Raw genomic sequence first — 19,637 nt, 5'->3', positions numbered from 1 at the left:
TGCCTGTTTATCTTGGATTAACCCTTTGCCTTTCTGTTTCGGACTGTGTTTGCACCTGACCATGTCTATTGCTCTTGTTATTGGATTTCCCCTTGTATCTAGCCCTCTGTATATTGTTCACCGATCATTGAACCAAGGCTTGTCCTAGGAATACTTTATGTCTTGCCTGTTATGTATCTGCTTGCCACTGTTTGACCCATGCCTCTTATGACCACATCTCTTATGAATAAAAAGCTTGCAAATGGATCCACACGTCTCTCATCCCATCAGCCCCGTTACAATAATATTAAAATTCTACATTATATTTTATTTTCTATATAGTAATGTATTTCCTATATTATACTCTATTTTCTTACATTGTTTCTTACATAAATTATTCTTATTTTCTTATTCTCTACATCTTACAAAATTCACAACACCGCTCCCAAAAATTTATTTTATAGTTTTTGTGTATTTCGTGTAATGAAATGTATTTTACGTTGGCCTGGGCTGGAGTCCGCGTCCTCCACAGTGAAATCCGATCCAGCAATCCACAGTGCAAAGTTGATGTATTTCCTCAGCGACCAGCACGGATCAGAATAAGGTTTAATCACACAACATTTCCTCCATGTTTTATTTTTTACAAGTAAATCCCCTTTGTTTAGTTAAGTTAATTTTCAATAATTAAAAGATAAATTAAATTACTGTTTTATGTGTTTAATGTTTAATGTGCATCTCAGAAAACAGAGACGTGGTCAAAAAATATAGAGGGCAAGACATACATTGCTTTTACATAATTTTTAACCACATTTTACCATACCCAGAAAAAATATCAAAATCAGGGGGGGGGGGGTGTATTTTAAAATCTATTATTTAAGGCTTTAGTATTTTATTAATTAATCGAATGTCAATAAAACACAAACAAAACATTTAGTAAGACCTTTTTAAATTGACAGCAAATGCTGGTTGGTATGTGTTAAAGTGACAAAAACCTCATACATTTTCAAATACAGTTTTTTTGGCTAAGCATATACATTTGAACTAATACAGATATTTTCCAATTCTAGACTACTACATTAAAATTGTGCTGGTTTAATCTGGTCTTGACCTTCCTCTTAACATGTCAGAAAACTTCACTGCATTTATCACACACACTGCACAAGGCAGGCTACTGTAAATGAAATAATGTTATCACACAATCATGAAGTGAAAGTGTAAGTATTATGTGAGATAATGTGTGGTCGAGAGGAATGCTGTAGCTCTGCAGAAATAACCTGTTGTAACATGCAGAAATAAACATGTTAGCATTATATATCTCACTATAGGAAACAGCACATAGAAGTATGTTTTGAAAAAAAAAAAAGGACTTTAATTTGTAGCAAATAAATACAAGATTATCAAAATGTTGCACCAAAATGTGTTACACTCACTGTATCACTGGGCAGTAGTTTTTTATTTACATTCTAAATTAGATTTAATTTGTATATTTTCCATTTTAACTTTTAACGTTTTTTATAGTTCTATAATTTCTTATTGCAGTTTTAGTTTACTCTTTTAAATTTAAACTAATTCAAAATGAGAAATGTCAGAGACATATATTAAAATAAGAAATGTTGTCAGCTAAAATGATAAATAAATAGACTTTTTGTAATATATTTTATTTCACAATGTTTAATTCAAGTATTATTATTTTAGTAAGTATTATAATACTTTAGTATACTTTAGTAAGTATTATTTTATTAATAGTATTATTACTATTATTATTATTTTAGTGTCACAACCCTCGGCTGGTTGTTAAGAATTACATTTTAAAGTTACATTTTTCATATGAATTGACCAGGATGATGGAGAGGAGACAAATTGTTGAATAAATTTGTTACAGTATTTTTCTTTTGTGCACTAAAAGTATTCTCATAGCTGTGTGTAATTGTGGATGAACCATTGATGTCACATGGATTATTTTACAGATCTCCTTGTTAGATTTCTGGACCTGGACTTGTCTATGCAAGGTTAGACAGCTCTCAGATTCCACCAAAGTTATCTTAATTTGTGTTCAGAAAATTAACAAAGATCTTACGAGTTTGAAACAACATGAGGGTGAGTAATTAATGGCAGAATTTTCACTTTTGGGTGAACTAACCCCTTTAATGTGACCTGAGGACAAAAGCTGAAATATGTTAAATCAAAATGAAACTGTGGGCAATAAAAGTTGTTTTGTAAATTATAATCTCCAGTCATGACTTTTAGATAAATGCAATTATGGATTAAATGTTATTTAATCCGTGCAAGTCTAACGTGCAACATTTCACAACAAGTCCCCACATGATTTTTCACTCCTCCCATCGTCTTATTATCAGTTTTTTGTTTTTCATCCATGTTCATCCCCTCCACCCCCCATGATGATCCAGAGCCTATGAAAGATCTAACGTCCGATTCGAGAGACAAACTGCTGTTGTTATCACTGAAACGCAGAAGACTACACAAAAACGGTGAGTATATGTTTTTAAAGCTTTTATAACAGAGCAACTAAAAAGCTTAATGTCATTTTATTTAGAGTGACAACAATAATATAAATTAATTTAATTCAAATTAAAACTTGACCAATACCAATTACCTGCAAGCAAAAGACTATACTAAAACAGTGCCCTAATAATTAACATTTGGAGTATGACTTGTGTAAGTAATATTTTAAGAGTTTATAAAAGTTTTTCCCTAATAATATTTGAATGATAGATTTTTACTTAAATGTTAACTCTATTGTTTTACAGATGAGTGCATCCAAACTTCAGGAAAGGTGCGTAACCCTGCTCAGATTTCTAGTACGATGGAAGCTGTGCACTTTATTATATATAAATACTGCCCTGCATAACCTACATAATGTCTATTACAAACTCGATCATTCTGTTAATGACTTCAAAATAAACTTTAGTTAGTTGTATTTAAATCTAAAATCAAAAATATATTAAATAGCACAAGTCCATAACATGGGATGTATTTCGTGAACTGGGAGCCTAGAACAACATTTTAATCCAAGAAATGTAGTCTTGACCATATCTCTACAACTAAACCTAACGTTAACCATTAGTTTTCCTTAATATAAGAAGAAGTGATGTACAAGCAACAGAGACTGATTGTAAGCGTAAACTTCCCACAAACTATAAACTAGTTCTGCAAGTATGACTGGTTAATCACAAAGTTGTTCCAGGGTCAACAAAGATGTTGATCCAGGAACATATCGTACTTGGTAAAATGGGGTTCTGCTGATTTTTGCATTGGTCCAAACAAAAACTGCAGACTGGATAATTGAAAATGCACATTCATTCTCCACCAGTAGGAGGCGCTTTTGGAACGTCACACAGCAGTGCCAGGCAAATGATCAAATGAAAATGCCATTGAAACTTTTTTAAGCCAATTACAAAAAGGAAATTATACATTTAAAGCTAAGGATCATATCAACCACAAAAGTAACTGCTCTTGCATCCTCTAACTGGGTCATTCTCATAAATTAGCGGCATTTAAAACAATAAACATTTAATACACACTGTTGCTCAGGATTTATTTACAGCTTCAGATGCATGATATTTTAATTTGCTACAAGCAGGAAACACAAGAAGCACATTCAGCGCAGACATGCAGGAGGTTGTCATCATAATTAACACCTAAACAGCAACCGCTTGCATGTCCGCACTAAATGAGCATCCCGTAGGCCTACTGTATATGAAAACCATTATTTTTATAAAAAATTAAAATGTAATTATGAATTTTTATCTCACAGTTCTTACTTTTTTCTAAAAAAAGATTCTTTTATTAAAAGAAATTAAAACAAAATAGTGAGTTTACATCTTGCAATTCAGAATTTTTTTCTCAGGATTGTGAGATATAAATTCGCAAATCTCACTTTTATTTGTCAGATTTTTCCCCAAGTTTTTCCCGAATTCTGACCTTTTTTTTCTGACAATTGTGTGTTTATATTTTGAAATTCTGACGTATTCTCTCAGAATTGTGAGATATAAAATCATGTCTCTTGAGATATAATGTCAGATTCTGAGGGAATAAAAACTGACTGTATTTTTACAGTTGCATAGATGTGAGATAGACAGGTAAAAAGTCACAATTACTTTTTCATTATTAAGGGGGATTTGCCCCCCTCAATCTGGTGGTTGTGGTCCTAAAATAGTAAGTGATATTAAATTCAGCACTGATCTGTTTGTCTGTCTTTATGCAGCAGTGAAGTGAGAATCGCACATTCTCTACATACAGATGAAGAGGAGTTTGTAGCCAGAAGGAGAGAAACTGTTTTTCAAAGCCTGCAGAAACTCAATATACACTGCAGTCAGGTAAAACCTCTTCATATATCTGCCTGCTATTGTTTCTTTAAATTTCCTACAAATCTTTTTGTAGCTGATCAAGCGTGTGTATTTCAGGATGAAGTGCCAAACATTGCATTACTGGGTTCTGGAGGAGGACAAAGAGCCATGGTGGGTTTGCTGGGATCCCTGGATCAGCTTGATAAAGCGGGTCTTCTGGACTGCATCCTTTATCTGAGCGGAGTCTCTGGATCCACCTGGTACAAACCCTGAGAAACCACAAACACAGAGATTGAATTGGGTTGAATGTTAAAACTGAGAGCAGTATGTTCTTCTCTGAAGGTGCATGGCCTCTTTATACCAAGAACCAGACTGGTCCACCAAACTAGAGACTGTGAAGGACAAAATCATTGAGAGACTCAGCGGTCCTGCAGTCAGCTGGGGAGACGCATTTGACAAACTGAAGAAATATTACAAGAAAGACTTTTTCAGCTTGACTGACGTCTGGGCAGCGATGGCCATCACAGAATATGTGAAGGAGGTCTGTAAATATTCACAACACATCCCTGCATGATATACAGTAATTACAGTCAGTCTTAAAGTGCTGTATAATTTGTTGATCATGCAATGCCGAGGAACTTGAAACACATAAACTGTAAACATACTGTAATTCAGTTCCTAGCAAGTGGTTTGGAAACAAGAAAAACAAACAATTTTTAATAAGACAAACATTTTAAGGAATAACGTACAGTCATTATAGATTTTCTCCAATTAATAATTATGTGGACATAATTCATTCTAGAAACAAGACAAACTCTTCAACCATATTACTGTAGCAGGCCTATTATTACTGAAGTCTCAGTAAGTCTCACTTTAGTCATGTCTGTCCTTAGAAAATTTTGAGTCTCCCACTTGTAATTGCGATTTTGTGGTGATGTTCATGTGTGATCAAGTGCTAAATAGTAACAGATTAAATGTAGTCTGGATTACGCAATTAGATAAAAAAAATATACTTTTAGATTAAACAGTTTTTTTTTTAAATACTCATGATCAGACTAGTTAATTTTTATTGTTAACATGATTATATATTATTCACACAATGGCAATAAATTATTAATAATTTATTAATTCAAAAATCATTTGAATTTTAAGAAGTGTTTTCTCAACATTTCAACATTGCATTAACTACTGATGAACACATTAATTGGATTATTTATGTTTTTGGAATAAAGTTTTTTCTTTTTAGCGCTATACTTTTTTTTTACGATCAAATTGTTGCAAAGCAACTTTGAAGAAAATTAAGTTTCTACAATAATTAGTAGTAGCTTATCAGTGGTGACTGTCAATTAATATACATATGGCAGAAATGTACGGAAAAATCTATTAAAGACAAAATCTATTAAAGACAAAATCAAACAGATGATGAAAACTATTAACAGCAATTATTATATGATGCAATCAAACTTAAAGCAAAGTTTGGTAGTTCTGTATGTTGTTTCAGGTCCTCTGAGGGGTCAGTATAATTTCTTCAGGTGATCTGGATCCAGACTGGAGATAGTTACCATCGGATGTCAATCCCGGGGCAAAACAGAGAAACAAAAATGAGACATAATTAGCATAGCTGCTAATCCAACCAAGCAAAATTTATTTGTTTAACCCAATCTAAAGAATACTTATGTGCATTTGATCAGATATAACTGCAGTACAAGATTATGAGATGCATTATTTAAATGCTTGTCCAAAAATATGTGTTTTTAATCTAGATTTAAACAGAAAGAGTGTGTCTGAACCCCGAACGTTATCAGGAAGTCCATTCCAGAGTTTGAGAGCCAAATACGAAAAAGCTCTAACTCCTTTAGTGGACTTTGCTATCCTAGGTACTATGTGATGGGTTGTAGCGTGCAGGAGCTAAACCATTTAGGGACTTATAGGTAAGTAATAATAATTTGTAACTGATACTGAACCTAATAGGTAGCCAGTACAGAGACTGTAAAATTGGGGTAATATGATCCTGGACTCTAGCCACTGCATCTTGCAGTATCTGTAGCTTGTTTGTTAAAGAGACAGGACAACCACATAGCAGGGCATTACAATAGTCCAGTCTTGAGGTCATGAATACATTAACAAGCCTTTTGCATCAGAAACAGATAACACGTTTCGTACCTTGGCAATGTTTCTAAGATGGAAGAATTCTGTTTTTGTAACATGGGACATATGATTTTTAAAAGACAAGTTGCTGTCTAATATTACACCCAGATTTTTGACTGTAGAGGAAGTAACAGTACAATCGTCTAGTTGCAAATTGCAATCCAAGAGATTATGTGTACTTTTGTATGTTTTTTGGACATCTTATCTGAATTTAATAAGAGAAAAGTATTGGTCATCAAGTCTTTTACATTTTAACACTCTGTAAGCTTAGATAATTTTAAAGTTTCATCTGGTCTTGTTGAGATATATAGTTAGGTATAATCAGCATAACAGCAGAAACTAATCCCATATTTTCAAATTATATTACCAAGGGGCAACATCTATATTGAAAATAGCAGAGGACCTAGGACAGATCCTTGTGGCACTCCATATTTTACAGGTGATAAATGAGATGACTCCCCATTTAAATAAATAATGTTGTAGCAATATAACAGGTAGGAACTAAACCATCTTAAAGCCTGCCCTTGAATACCTGTATATTTTATTTTCTATGATTGTAATCAGTCTATGAGAATGTCATGATCTACTGATGCACTGAAATAATTCATAAAGTCATTACTATTAAACTGTGAGAGAATATTTAGATCAAGTGGCATCTGAATATTTGTTAATCTAGCCACTGTTCTAAATAAAAACCTTGAATTGTTTTGGTTATTTTCTATGAGTTTGTTGATAGGGCTTTTATCCATTTGCACTCAAGACTATGAGTTTGTTTCTTGAGATAATGGGTAATACTGTTGTACCATGGCACAGTACGTTTTTCTCTAACCTTTTACAGTTTGATGGGGGCAACAGCTTCTGATGTATCAGATAAGGTAGTGCCAATGCTGCTAGTCATTTTGTCTAGTTCATGTGTATTTATGGGTACACAGGGCAGTTGAAATCAATCAGGCAGTTGTATCTGTCTTTACTGACTGTTTTTAGTTTAAATGTTTTGTCAGGGTTTGCTAGTGTGCAGGAACAAAAGGGTTCGGAGACGATGGAGAGTATCAAGAGAAACAATCTTTATTTAACCAAAATAAAACACTCAGTGGAAGGAACAAACACGTAGCACTGGGGTTGACGTTAGACACTGGACAGGAAACAAGGGGCAGAACAGACTTTATATGCAGAACTAAATGAGGGGAACTAGACAATACACACCTGAAAACATTAGCTTAATCAGCACAGGAGAAGCTGGATCATGGGGAGCACATGGGGAGCAAAACCTAAGAAACGGAACACAGGCAGTCCAAGGGGAAGACGGATTCTCACACTTTTTGTCAGCCATAAATATATTTTAAGTACTCCCTGAGATTGCAAGATAATAAGATAAACAATGTGTCCATGTGATGCAGCTGACACAGAATAGCATATGCTGTTTATGTTAAGTGGATATTATCCAAAGTGGCACCAGGATGACGTGGTGGAGACAAATTGTTGAATAAAGTCATTATTTTTGTTTTCTTTGCATACAAAAAATTATTCTTGTGTTAATGGTAAAATAATTAAACATTTTTTTTTCATTTGAAACTTGAGTCAAAAAGTAGTCAGATTACATTACCTAAAATGTGTGATGTAATTATACAACGATTAAATTACCTTCAGAAATTGAATAAAAACACTGTACGTATACCTGTAATGTGGGTTCGTGTTTCTGATTCATTGCTTTCATGTCTATTATTTTGGAGTTTAGTCTTGGTCCTTGTTCTGTCATGTTATTCCTTTGTCTGTGTGTTATGTTCTGATTGGTTCTTTGGTTCATGTGTCGTAACATGATAAAGTAAGCAAACACCGCTTAAGTGTCTCTAACGGAAGCAGAAAGTGTCTGGCATGACGGCTCCATTTTCAACTCCGCCTCCAACTGCAAGCGTTGTCTGTAGCTGTGCTTCAAGTCGAACGCACCTATTGGTTTATGGCCTGTCATGGTTCTCAGTTCGGTTTGTTCATTGGTTAGTTTGTGTCATGTTACCCTGATTGTTTGCTATGAGTAGCTATAAGTAGCTGGGAAGTCATGGCCTAATGGTTAGAGAGTCGGACTCCCAATCGAAAGGTTGTGAGTTCGAGTCTTGGGCCAGCAGGAATTGTAAAACCCCAAGACTAGCTGTTTTGTACTCTTACCCCATTGTCTAGCCATCACTATTCAGCCCTTGACAAAGTCACTCAGAACTTTTTGCTTGTCCATTTTAATTCCTGTTTCCAAAACACACACACACACACACACACAATGAATGTGTCTCAAAGCATTGTATTTATGATGGTGTTAGCAGAAGAACTGCTAACGTTTTTCTTCATCTTCGGATGTTTCCAGCAGTGAGATGAAAAATTAAATATATATATTCTCTACAGATCGACGAAGTCACACTCAGAGATCAGTGGGACCACCTCAGTAAAGATCCATTTCCCATCTACACAGTGATTGACACGCAGTCCAAAAAAGAGAAGGAGAAAGGAGGAGGTCTGTGTTGGTTTGTGTAAAAGAAATAAACTGTGTTATTGTGCTCGTGTCAGCTGTTATATGGTGTAGTCTTCCGTCTGCAGACAAAGATGACCCCTGGTTTGAGATCAGTCCACTTGAAGCTGGTTATTCTCTCACTGGAGCGTTTGTGGAAACATCCAGCTTCGGCAGCAAGTTTGACAGAGGCTCAAAGAAAAATCCTCAGGATGGAATGGACATGCTGTACCTGCAAGGTAACAAACTGTCACAGAGAGTTCATTAATATTTGGGTTGCACTTTATTTTTACAGTACGTGTACTAACATGTACTTATAGTGTACTTACAGTGTATTTATCTAAGAATGTTCTGGTAATACAAGGTAACTACAGTGGGGTAGGGTTAGGTTTAGGGGTAGGTTCAGGGTTAGTACCTAGTTATTACATAGTTATTGTAATTACTATAATAAGTACATAGTATGTACATGAGGAACAGGACTGTAAAATAAAGTGCTACCAATATTTGTGATATCAATGTACACTGAACTTATAATGTTTGTATCAATGCGGACAACATTAAAATTAGAAATGTTAAAAATAATTTAAAGCTGTTTTAACAGCTTTTTTTTTTCAACATAAAACTTCTCAATAAACAGTAATGTAAATAAAAGATAATTTATGCTGAACAATTTAAGAGCTCAAATGTGACAAACCATCCATTAAGACTTATGTTATAGCCATTTTTTTTTATTTTGGTTTCATTTATTGTAAACACTTTTAAATGTATTTTCTACAGCTCTGTGTGGCAGTGCTTTAGCTGATCGAAGCGAGATCTTTAAATACCTCTGGCAAAAAATAAAAGGTGAAGCTGCATTTGAAGATTAAGTTCTGTCTAAAGTTGACAGTCATTTGATTATCATGTGAACTCTGATTGTAATGGATGTCCCCCCCCCCCAGATCTCTTTAAAAATTTAACACCTCTAATAGAATCGGACACGTTTGAGGAAATGATGAAAGGTACCGTATTCTTTGTATTTCTGCATTTATTTGTAGATAAGTTTATATAAGATGTTTTGTTAAAGAATAAGAAAATAATAATAATAATAATACAAAAATATATGTTCAATTATATGTTTTTTAACTACTTTTTGCATATATATCATGAGAATGTGGTGTGTATGTTTGCTTGTTCTTGTAGGAAACTCCTGATATCTGAACATTATGATTTTGAGCATGTAAAGCACTTACATTCAAGACATTCTGCAGTGTGTTAATGTTTGTTTAATGTGTGTTTTCTTCAAAAGAACCAAAAGCCCCACCTGCATACAAGTGTTACCAGGTGCTCATAGATCTTGTGGAAGTGAATCTCGCGGTTTTAAATGGCAAAGATTATTCTGCTCTTGTTCAGACCATCAAAACCACACTGGAAGGTGAGATGTTCCTAAAGTCTGCTAGAATTCATGTAGAGATGTCTTGTTATTTTTAGCTAATTTGAGATTTGAATGTATATATATATATATTGTTTTAAAAATAAGTTGTTTTAACAAATTGAAGGTCTTTTGGTTCTTCAGCAACATTTCAGTAGAAGAACAAGAAGAAAAAAAAAATCGATGGAACAACAAAAACTGTATAAGGCAACATGCAAAAACATTTTTTGGCCATTAAAAATAGTAATTAACAGAAGATGGACAAACTAGTCAATTATATACCTCAATAATGTATGTTTCCCTCATTTGCAGAGCTCGGTGGAGGCACAAATCACCTGATTATCCCAGGGGAAAAAACTCTTGCTGAAAAACAAGCTGCTAATTTTGATGTGAAGAAATTCACTGAGCATGTGTTAAAGGATTTGAGTTGTTTATTCAGTTCGGATTCTTTTGGTAAGTTGAATTGTCTGTACAGTTGATTCGTATTGCACTTCTTTTTTTTTTTTTTTTCTATCCAGATTAATGCATAAACCAGGAAGTGCTTTAGATTCAATACAGCTTCGAATTTGCAACAAAACATGTTATAGCAGACTGATGCCACAGAATAACATTTGCGAATTAAAGATGATTATGGCCAAATAAATAAATACAATTATTTAATTAATTAAAAATAGTGATCAGGAATATTTAAAGGGTCAGTTCAACCAAAATATGAAAATCTGACTTTCATTTATCTTCCAAGCACAAATGAAGATCATTTTAATGAAAGCTGTGATATTTCTGTCCCTGCATTAAAAATGTATAATCAATGAAAGCCGTAATTGAAACAAAAAATTTGACTAATCACAGAGCCCTACATCAAAAATGATCTCCAAAGAATCATACAGTCAACTAAAAAACAATATACAGAATATACAAAAACTTCAGAAATTAGGAACCATTTACTATATTTAAGAACCACTGTGTATTTTTATATTTCAGATCTTGTGTGGAGCATTTGTAAATGTTTGACTTGGTGGATCTGGGGCAGGAATTATAACTTCCTCCACAAAATGAAAAGTGAGAACAGACCTGCTATTACCTGGAAATTCAATGTGAATAATATAATATACAGACTAATTTCATGCTGTGCTCCCTCAGACGAAGCAGTGCCTGCTGCTCTTCTGGAAGGTGAGACGAGAGACTATGAAGATGCGGGACTGTTGCTGAACTCACCCTACTTCTCAGTGCTGAGAGAAGAAAGAAACATTGACCTCATCATTTCCCTGGATTTCAGTGATGGCGATCCTTTCAAGGTATTATACACCGGGAGGCTTGAGACTCTCCCAGACACAACCCCTGTGTACTGCTCAGATTTGGAGAGACACAGAAGAGAGGAATTGTTGAATGAAGTCATTATTTTAGTTTTCTTCATGTACAAAAAGTATTCTCGTCACTTCATAACGTTAAAGTTGAACCACAGATGGCAGCTGGACTATTCTGACAATGCTTTTCATACTTTCCTGGACCTTGGCACTGATATTTATTTGACAGTCTATGGGACAGTCTCAAGCCTCCAGGTTTTCAGCAAAATATCTTAAATTGTGTTCTGAAGACAAACAAAGCTTTAAACGGTTTGGAATGACATGGGAGTAAGTGATTAATGAAAGAAAAAAAAGAAAAATTGAGGAGGTAGTATCCCTTTAACATCAATTAAAAACAAAAGAAAAAACTTGACTGAAATTCTTCACATTTAATAAGGGTGAATCAATATTTAATACACACATTATAGTATTTGTACCTGAATACTAATGATATCTGACAGATACCATGTCTGCTGAGAAAGAGACCCCAAACTAGATTGGCCTAGAATACAATATCATGACACCAGTACAACTGTTGGATCTACCTGCAAAAGTTAAAACACTGATGACTTTCGTATATTGCATTTATTGCTAGAGCTATTGCGTGTTTTACTAATGACTCTTTGCTTGTATTTGATGTTATTAAAATACTTTTATAAAAAAAAAAAACCTTTACCTAGAGAACCTGGAGAGAGCATCTGATAGCATTCCTATTCAATCCAACCTGACAATTTCAGTAAATAATAAATTGAAACTTCAAATGAAATGTTTTTCTAGCCCTTTTAATAAAGTGATACTGCTATGCTATGCTGTTCTATTGCAGACAGTGAATACAACTCAAAAACTGTGTGAGGAACTAAAAATCCCTTTCCCTGGAGTCAACCGTGCCAGAGAAAACCCAAAGAACCCAGAGGGCTTCTATGTGTTCAAAGGCACAAACACTCCAACCGTGATTCACATCCCTCTGTTTAATGTGATCAACTGTAAAGGCAAGTTCAGACTGTCTAGTTCAATAAAACTGAAACATTGGCTATGTTCTCATTTAAGTGTTTTACTCTTTCCTCAGGAAATATTGCGGCCTGGAGGAACAGATATGCCACCTTTCAAGGTTCTTACAGTCGTAAGATGATCACTGATCTTATGGAGGTCGCTGGAAAAAACATCTCAGACAACAGAGAGAAACTGCTGGAGCAGATTCAAGCAGTCATTGACCAAAAAAGACACGAATGATGTCAATCTGAATACCAGTGGCATGTAGCACTCTGAAATTGCTTGTTTATATATTCATGTTCCAGTAACACTTAATAGACACATTTTTTAATTAAACATGACTTATATGTACTATCAAAAAAAAAAACTAACTGTAACCGTAAAATGTAAAATGCTCTGTTTATTAAAATAGAGGATACATTTCATGAGAGATCATTTATACACGTATTCCAAAATAGTAGCTAAAAGAATTGTATGAAAAAGTTATAGTCATGCACATTTTATTTGTTAACCGATGTTAAGCTGTTAATTTTAATGGTCATCTTATGTTTGGTCTACATACCTTTATTTCACGAAGCTGATAAGCTCTCAATAAAAACACCCATACACATGATGTTTTCTAGTAATTTCAAGTCTGAATGTGATGTAACTGTAACATTAAATCCACTGAAGATGAGTTGAAGTGAGAACCCAAGTGCAGTTTAACAAAGATAAAAACATAATCCAAAAAGACTTGATTTGAACAGGCATGACTTTGCAGTAACAGACTAGACTCACCGACAGCGGGTTACAGCATTAAAGCTAGACCAAGAACAAAGGCAACATGAGGCATCACAAAAATCTATGTGAAATATACTGCAACATAAAATGTGATATACAGTATTAAATAATACATTTCCATATACTGGAAACTATTTTCAATATACAGCAATATATGCATTGACAATATACGGCTATGTATTGATACATACAAATTAGGGGTGTAACGGTTCACAAAATTCACGGTTCGGTTCGATACGATACACTGATGTCACGGTTCGGTTCGGTTCGGTTCGATACGTTTTAGATACAGCAAAATGTAAAAACATCTCAACTTTTCAGAATGCCGCAAGCGCACCGCGGGTCATGTGACAAGAACTAACCAATCAGCTTCATCCTTTCCCGTAACAACGTTGAGAGCTCAGCCAAGATGAAGGAACAGCTGATCATAGTTGTATATGGATTGCAATTTTGAAATAAATTTAGTAGCAGAGCTACTGCAAGCGATTTTTAGAGCTGCAAATCCATTTATCCTTCGCTGAAATTTCCGCGTCTCATGGAGAGAGCACGTCATTGTTGCTTAGCAAAGACAGACGCCTCATGAGCGCTTCTGCCCGAGCGCTTTGGAAAGGAGGAGAAAGACGCGCTTAGCGTTTTCCATGCGTTTTTAGGCACGATATGTGAACGGCCCCTAAGGCGCTCGCTCACTCAGCACGCGCTGAAGGCTCGTTGCAAAATGTCTAATGCATTTAACAGACCAGAAATATAAGATCCTAAAATAACCAACAGGTCTGGTGTTTGGGTTGGATTCCCTGTAAGCTATAGTTTCTAAATGCTGCAGGGATAGTTTGCTGCGTGCATGTTTCTCCTTTTTTTCGTCTTTTCCCAGATAGTACTGACGCATATATCCCAGATATTCCCGCTGGTGTTTTTTTTTTTTTTTTTTTTATTCCCGCTGGTGTACCCTGTCATGTTGCAGATGCGACATACCGTTGTTTTTTTATCCACCACTCTCTTGCCATCACCATTATAGCTTAAAGGGAATCCAAAGTGCACCCAAACACCAGACCTGTTGGTTATTGGAGGATCTTCTCATTTCTAGTCTGTTAAACGCATTGGCTATTTTGCAACGAGCCTTCAGCGCGTACTGAGTGAGCGAGCGCCTGCTGAGTAGCCTAACATAAACATATAAGATGGTGTTTTTTTCTTCTTCGGGAGTGTCAGGGGCGTTGCCTGTTACGTTGTTTGGGTTATTGGGCTACCTTGTTGAACGCATATCATTATATTTCTCTCTCTCTCTCTCTTTTTTTTTTTTTTTCAAATATAATTAATTACTCCAACGAACCGTTCGGTATACATAATGCGTACCGCGTACCGAACCGAAAGCGTCGTACCGAACGGTTCTGTCATGATTCTGCCCTCGTGTCCTTGATTTTTCCTAGTCTTGAGGCAGGATCATGACAGACCCATGTTTTGTGTACAAGCGCATGGCCTTGTCTTTGGGCCATGTGCTTGTGTTGTCTCGTTCCCTTGCCCCGCCCCCCTTGTTAACCTAGTCGTGTCTTGATTGTCCTATCTGTAACACCTGTCGTGTCTTGATTAGTACCCCTATTTAGATCTCCTAGTGTGCTCTGTCTTGCGTCGGTTCATTGTGTTACTTATGTGTTTCTCAGATGTGTTCTACTTATGTGATCGTGTGTGAGATTGTGCTGTACCCTCTGAAGTCCTTGTATTACCGTGAGTGTTTGTAGTTAGTGTCAAGAGTTTGTTTGTCTTATCAATCCTGCCCTGTTAAGTTGTTTAGTTCCTGCCCTAGCTGTTGTTTTCCCCCTCGTGGGTTTTGTTTTCCCTTTTTTGTAATAAACCCTTTGTTTGAGAATCCCTGTCTGCACCTGAGTTCCTCCCTTACCACCATACCTGACAGAATGAACCGACCCCCAAGGAACTCAGCAGACAGGAGGCAATGCTGGATGGCATCAGCCAGCCAGCGAGATGGTTTTGAGGGCTCTCGCCTTGTGGTGTTCCGGGGGACCAGGGGAGGTCGTTCCGGAGCGAGCGGGCGAGAGGAGGAGCCCCAGAGGTCCCCACCTACCCAGCTGCTGGCGATCCCGGAGGGTCGTGTCCTGGCCGTGGCAACCCTGGGGGGTCAGGCAGGCCCCTCCCAGAGTCCTGAGGTGCCCTCCTCAGCCAGCAGTCTCCCCATGAAACGAGGGAGACGGTTTTCATGGGAGTCGGCTTCAGAGTCTTCGGCGTCCGAGTCTGCCCTGTCCGAGACCAAACTCCCCCAACCCGCCTCTGACCCAGCTGTAGCCTCTGCACCGCGCCCGAGGAGGAAGAGGAAGAAGAAGGGGCCTGCCGGTCCTGTGACCCTGTCTCCTCCCGAGTCAGCAGCGGTGAGCGTGCCTGAGCCAGCAGCGGTGAGCGCTGGCGTGCCCGTGCCAGCAGCGGAGAGAGCAGGCGTGCCCGTGCCAGCAGCGGTGAGCGCTGGCGTGCCCGTGCCAGCAGCGGAGAGAGCTGGCGTGCCCGAGCCAGCAGCGGTGGGCGTGCCCGAGCCAGCAGCGGTGGGCGTGCCCGAGCCAGCAGCAGTGAGCGTGCCCGAGCCAGCAGCAGTGAGCGTGGCCGAGCCAGCAGCGGTGAGCGCTAGCGTGCCCGAGCCGGGAAAGAAAGCTGTATGCAAGTCGGCAGTCGTGAGAGCGGAGGAGAGAGCCGCGGCCGACTCTGCAGCAAAGACTCTTGTACAGTCGGTTTCATCTCATAAGGAGATGCCTATTGTCCTAGCTGCTAAAGCATTTTCTGATTATTTGTCCCGTCTTGTCCAAATTTTAGAAATCCCCGTCAGTCCTGTCTTGTCCCCTGACCCTGTCCCCAGAAGTCCCAAATGTCCAGCCGTTGTCTCCCCGTGTCCTGTTGATGTGGCCCCGTGTCCTGTTGATGTGGCCCCGTGTCCTGTTGATGTGGCCCCGTGTCCTGTTGATGTGGCCCCGTGTCCTGTTGATGTGGCCCCGTGTCCTGTTGATGTGGCCCCGTGTCCTGTTGATGTGGCCCCGTGTCCTGTTGATGTGGCCCCGTGTCCTGTTGATGTGGCCCCGTGTCCTGTTGATGTGGCCCCGTGTCCCGTGAGTGTTGCCCCGTGTCCCGTGAGTGTTGCCCCGTGTCCCGTTGATGTGGCCCCGTGTCCAGTAGATGTTGTTGCCCCGCGTCCCTTGTCTGCTCCTGTCATGTCCCCCGTCAGTAGTCCCGAGACCCCTCCCCGCCCCTCACCACCCAGACCTGCCCGTACCCCCCGTCGTCAGCCTTCGTCCTACCCTCCTAAGATTCCTACCCCTCCCACCCGCCCTGGTCTGTCCCCCATGAACTTTGTGGTCCCGCCCCCTCCCCTTCCCTGTTTGTTTTTTTTGATTTGTCACCCCAACCCTGCTGTTGTGTACTCTTGTTTGCCGTTGTTATTATTTGTCATGTCTTGTTGGTTTGTGTCTGTGTCCCAGTCTGTCATGTCAGTCGTGTCCCGTGTTTGATGTTCCCTTGAGGAGCATCTGGAAGCCGCTCCTTAAGGGAGGGGTTCTGTCATGATTCTGCCCTCGTGTCCTTGATTTTTCCTAGTCTTGAGGCAGGATCATGACAGACCCATGTTTTGTGTACAAGCGCATGGCCTTGTCTTTGGGCCATGTGCTTGTGTTGTCTCGTTCCCTTGCCCCGCCCCCCTTGTTAACCTAGTCGTGTCTTGATTGTCCTATCTGTAACACCTGTCGTGTCTTGATTAGTACCCCTATTTAGATCTCCTAGTGTGCTCTGTCTTGCGTCGGTTCATTGTGTTACTTATGTGTTTCTCAGATGTGTTCTACTTATGTGATCGTGTGTGAGATTGTGCTGTACCCTCTGAAGTCCTTGTATTACCGTGAGTGTTTGTAGTTAGTGTCAAGAGTTTGTTTGTCTTATCAATCCTGCCCTGTTAAGTTGTTTAGTTCCTGCCCTAGCTGTTGTTTTCCCCCTCGTGGGTTTTGTTTTCCCTTTTTTGTAATAAACCCTTTGTTTGAGAATCCCTGTCTGCACCTGAGTTCCTCCCTTACCACCATACCTGACAGGTTCAATACGAATACGCGTATCGTTACACCCCTAATATATATATATTTAAAATTAAGAAATAAATATAATTTTTATTTATTCTTTGTTTAATATATATTGCACATAGATACTCCCATATAAGTGTGAATGTATTGAGAAACATATATAGTGGGGATCGAAAGTTTGGGCACCCCTTGCAGAATCTGTGAAAATATGAGTAATTTTCAAAAAATAAGAGAGATCATACTAAATGCATGTTATTTTTTATTTAGTACTTTCCTGAGTAAGATATTGTACATAAAATATGTTACCATTTATTCCACAAGACAAAACAAATGCTGAAATTATTAAAATAACCCTACTCAAAAGTTTGGGAACCCTTGGTTCTTAATACTGTGTGCTGTTACCTGATGATCCTCGACTGTCTTTCTGTTTTGTGATGGTTGTGCATGAGTCCCTTGTTTGTTCTGAACAGTTAAACTGAGCAGCGTTCTTCAGAAAAATCTTTAAGGTCCTGCAGATTCTTCAGTTTTCCAGCATCTTTACATATTTGAACCCTTTCAAGCAGTGACTTTATGATTTTGAGATGCACCTTATCACACTGAGGACATTTGAGGGACTCAAACACAACTATTTAAAAAGATTCAAACATTCACTGATGATCCAGAAGGAAACAAGATGCATTAAGAGCTGGGGGGTGAAAACTTTTGGAATTTGAAGATCAAGGTAAATTGTACTTAATTTGTGTACCGGGAAACATACAAGTATCTTCTGTTGCTTATGAAGGGCAGAACTAAATGGAAAACAATTATATTTCAACAAAAAAAGACAAATTTGGCCATCTTCATCGTGTTCAAAAGTTTTTAATGCATCGTGTTTCCTTCTGGAGCATCAGTGAATGTTTGAATCTTTTTTAATAGTTGTGTTTGAGTCCCGCAATTGTCCTCAGTGTGATAAGGTGCATCTCAACATCATAAAGTCCCTGCTGGAAAGAGGTCAAATATGTAAAGATGCTGGAAAACTGAAGAATCTGCAGGACCTTTCCATGTCTCCCAACTACGTGGTGGCGCTATGCCGAAACTGTGAAGGTCAGGTCATGGTTGTTATAACACACACCAAATTTGATCCAAGGAAGATAAAACAATTTTTTTTCTAGCCCTCACGGTTAAAAAGTTAGCATAAACTTGAGTGCAACTTTGAAGTGTTGGTGGCACTAAATGTTTAAGTTACAGACTTTAAATTGGCTATGGTTAATGTTGAGACTGTTGTCTATCTGTGTGCCAAATTTCATGACTTTCCCACAAGTGGTTCAGCTGGCTGCCATAGACCTGTGAACACAAGAAGAAGTGCGCCTGACTCGTAAACAGCAAAGGCAACTGGTATGAATCTTGGCACACCATATTGGCAGGGTGCCATGCATCACAAGGTGCTGCTACTGTAAGGGAGTAATATGATATTATAAGTGAAATTCCTGTAAATATTCATTGAAGAGGAAAGTTGAAGCCTGAAATAATTCTGTTGAATCAAACATATTGAACATGAAGCAATAAATACAGTACTCAGAATACAGTAAATTAACAAATTCCTCAATAAAATATTACTCAGAAGACCAATTAGGATTAATTGGAGATAAAAAGTTGATCTGATTGATCGGTTCCCAAAGAAGTATGTCAGAAGTATTCAGGGAAATTAGATGTTGTGATAACATGCTGTGTTGCAAAAATGAGCACACCCTCTGAAAGTACAAAATAGTACAAAATAAAATCTTTCTGCGTACTTTCACATCAACAGGTGAGCAAGTTGAACTAAAACATTTAAATAAAAGGCAATTACATAGACCACTGAATCATACTCAGACTGACCACTTGCGAGAGAACTGTCAGGAGACTTATGTCTTTGCACAAAGAGGACAATGGGACAAGGGAAATATCAAATCATTGATTGGAGTATGAATATAATACAAAAGTAACTCAGAAACTCTAAAATAAAGGATTTGGGAAAATAAATTCATTTAGAGATAAGTGATTTGTTTTAGTTTTGCTGGGAAAAGACTGGGAAAATGCCAAGCAAGTGCATAGTTGTGGTCCATATCGGAACTGCCTACTGTAGTCAAAGCAAATTAAACTCGTTTAGCTTTTTTCAAGGCCCAT

The 19,637-nt window shown here is 37.8% G+C and overlaps 1 protein-coding gene across 1 annotated transcript; it reads left to right on the top strand.

The window, feature by feature from the left end:
• Nucleotides 1-2,376: 2,376 nt before the first annotated feature.
• LOC128015011 (cytosolic phospholipase A2 gamma-like) lies at nt 2,377-12,906 on the top strand. Its single transcript, XM_052598769.1, has 15 exons — nt 2,377-2,468; nt 2,748-2,773; nt 4,205-4,316; nt 4,404-4,546; nt 4,629-4,827; nt 8,823-8,931; nt 9,015-9,164; nt 9,703-9,768; nt 9,864-9,923; nt 10,211-10,368; nt 10,639-10,786; nt 11,315-11,392; nt 11,474-11,628; nt 12,500-12,665; nt 12,743-12,906. Exons 2-15 carry the CDS (start codon nt 2,748-2,750, stop codon nt 12,904-12,906), a joined length of 1,734 nt encoding a protein of 577 aa, XP_052454729.1. The 5' UTR covers nt 2,377-2,468.
• The last annotated feature ends 6,731 nt before the right edge of the window (nt 12,907-19,637 follow it).

The sequence above is a fragment of the Carassius gibelio genome, chromosome A5, assembly GCF_023724105.1.
Source record: "Carassius gibelio isolate Cgi1373 ecotype wild population from Czech Republic chromosome A5, carGib1.2-hapl.c, whole genome shotgun sequence".
In the NCBI taxonomy this organism is placed as follows: Eukaryota; Metazoa; Chordata; class Actinopteri; order Cypriniformes; family Cyprinidae; genus Carassius; species Carassius gibelio.
The sequence above is the reverse complement of the archived record's forward strand: the minus strand, read 5'-3'. Positions and strand labels throughout refer to the sequence as shown.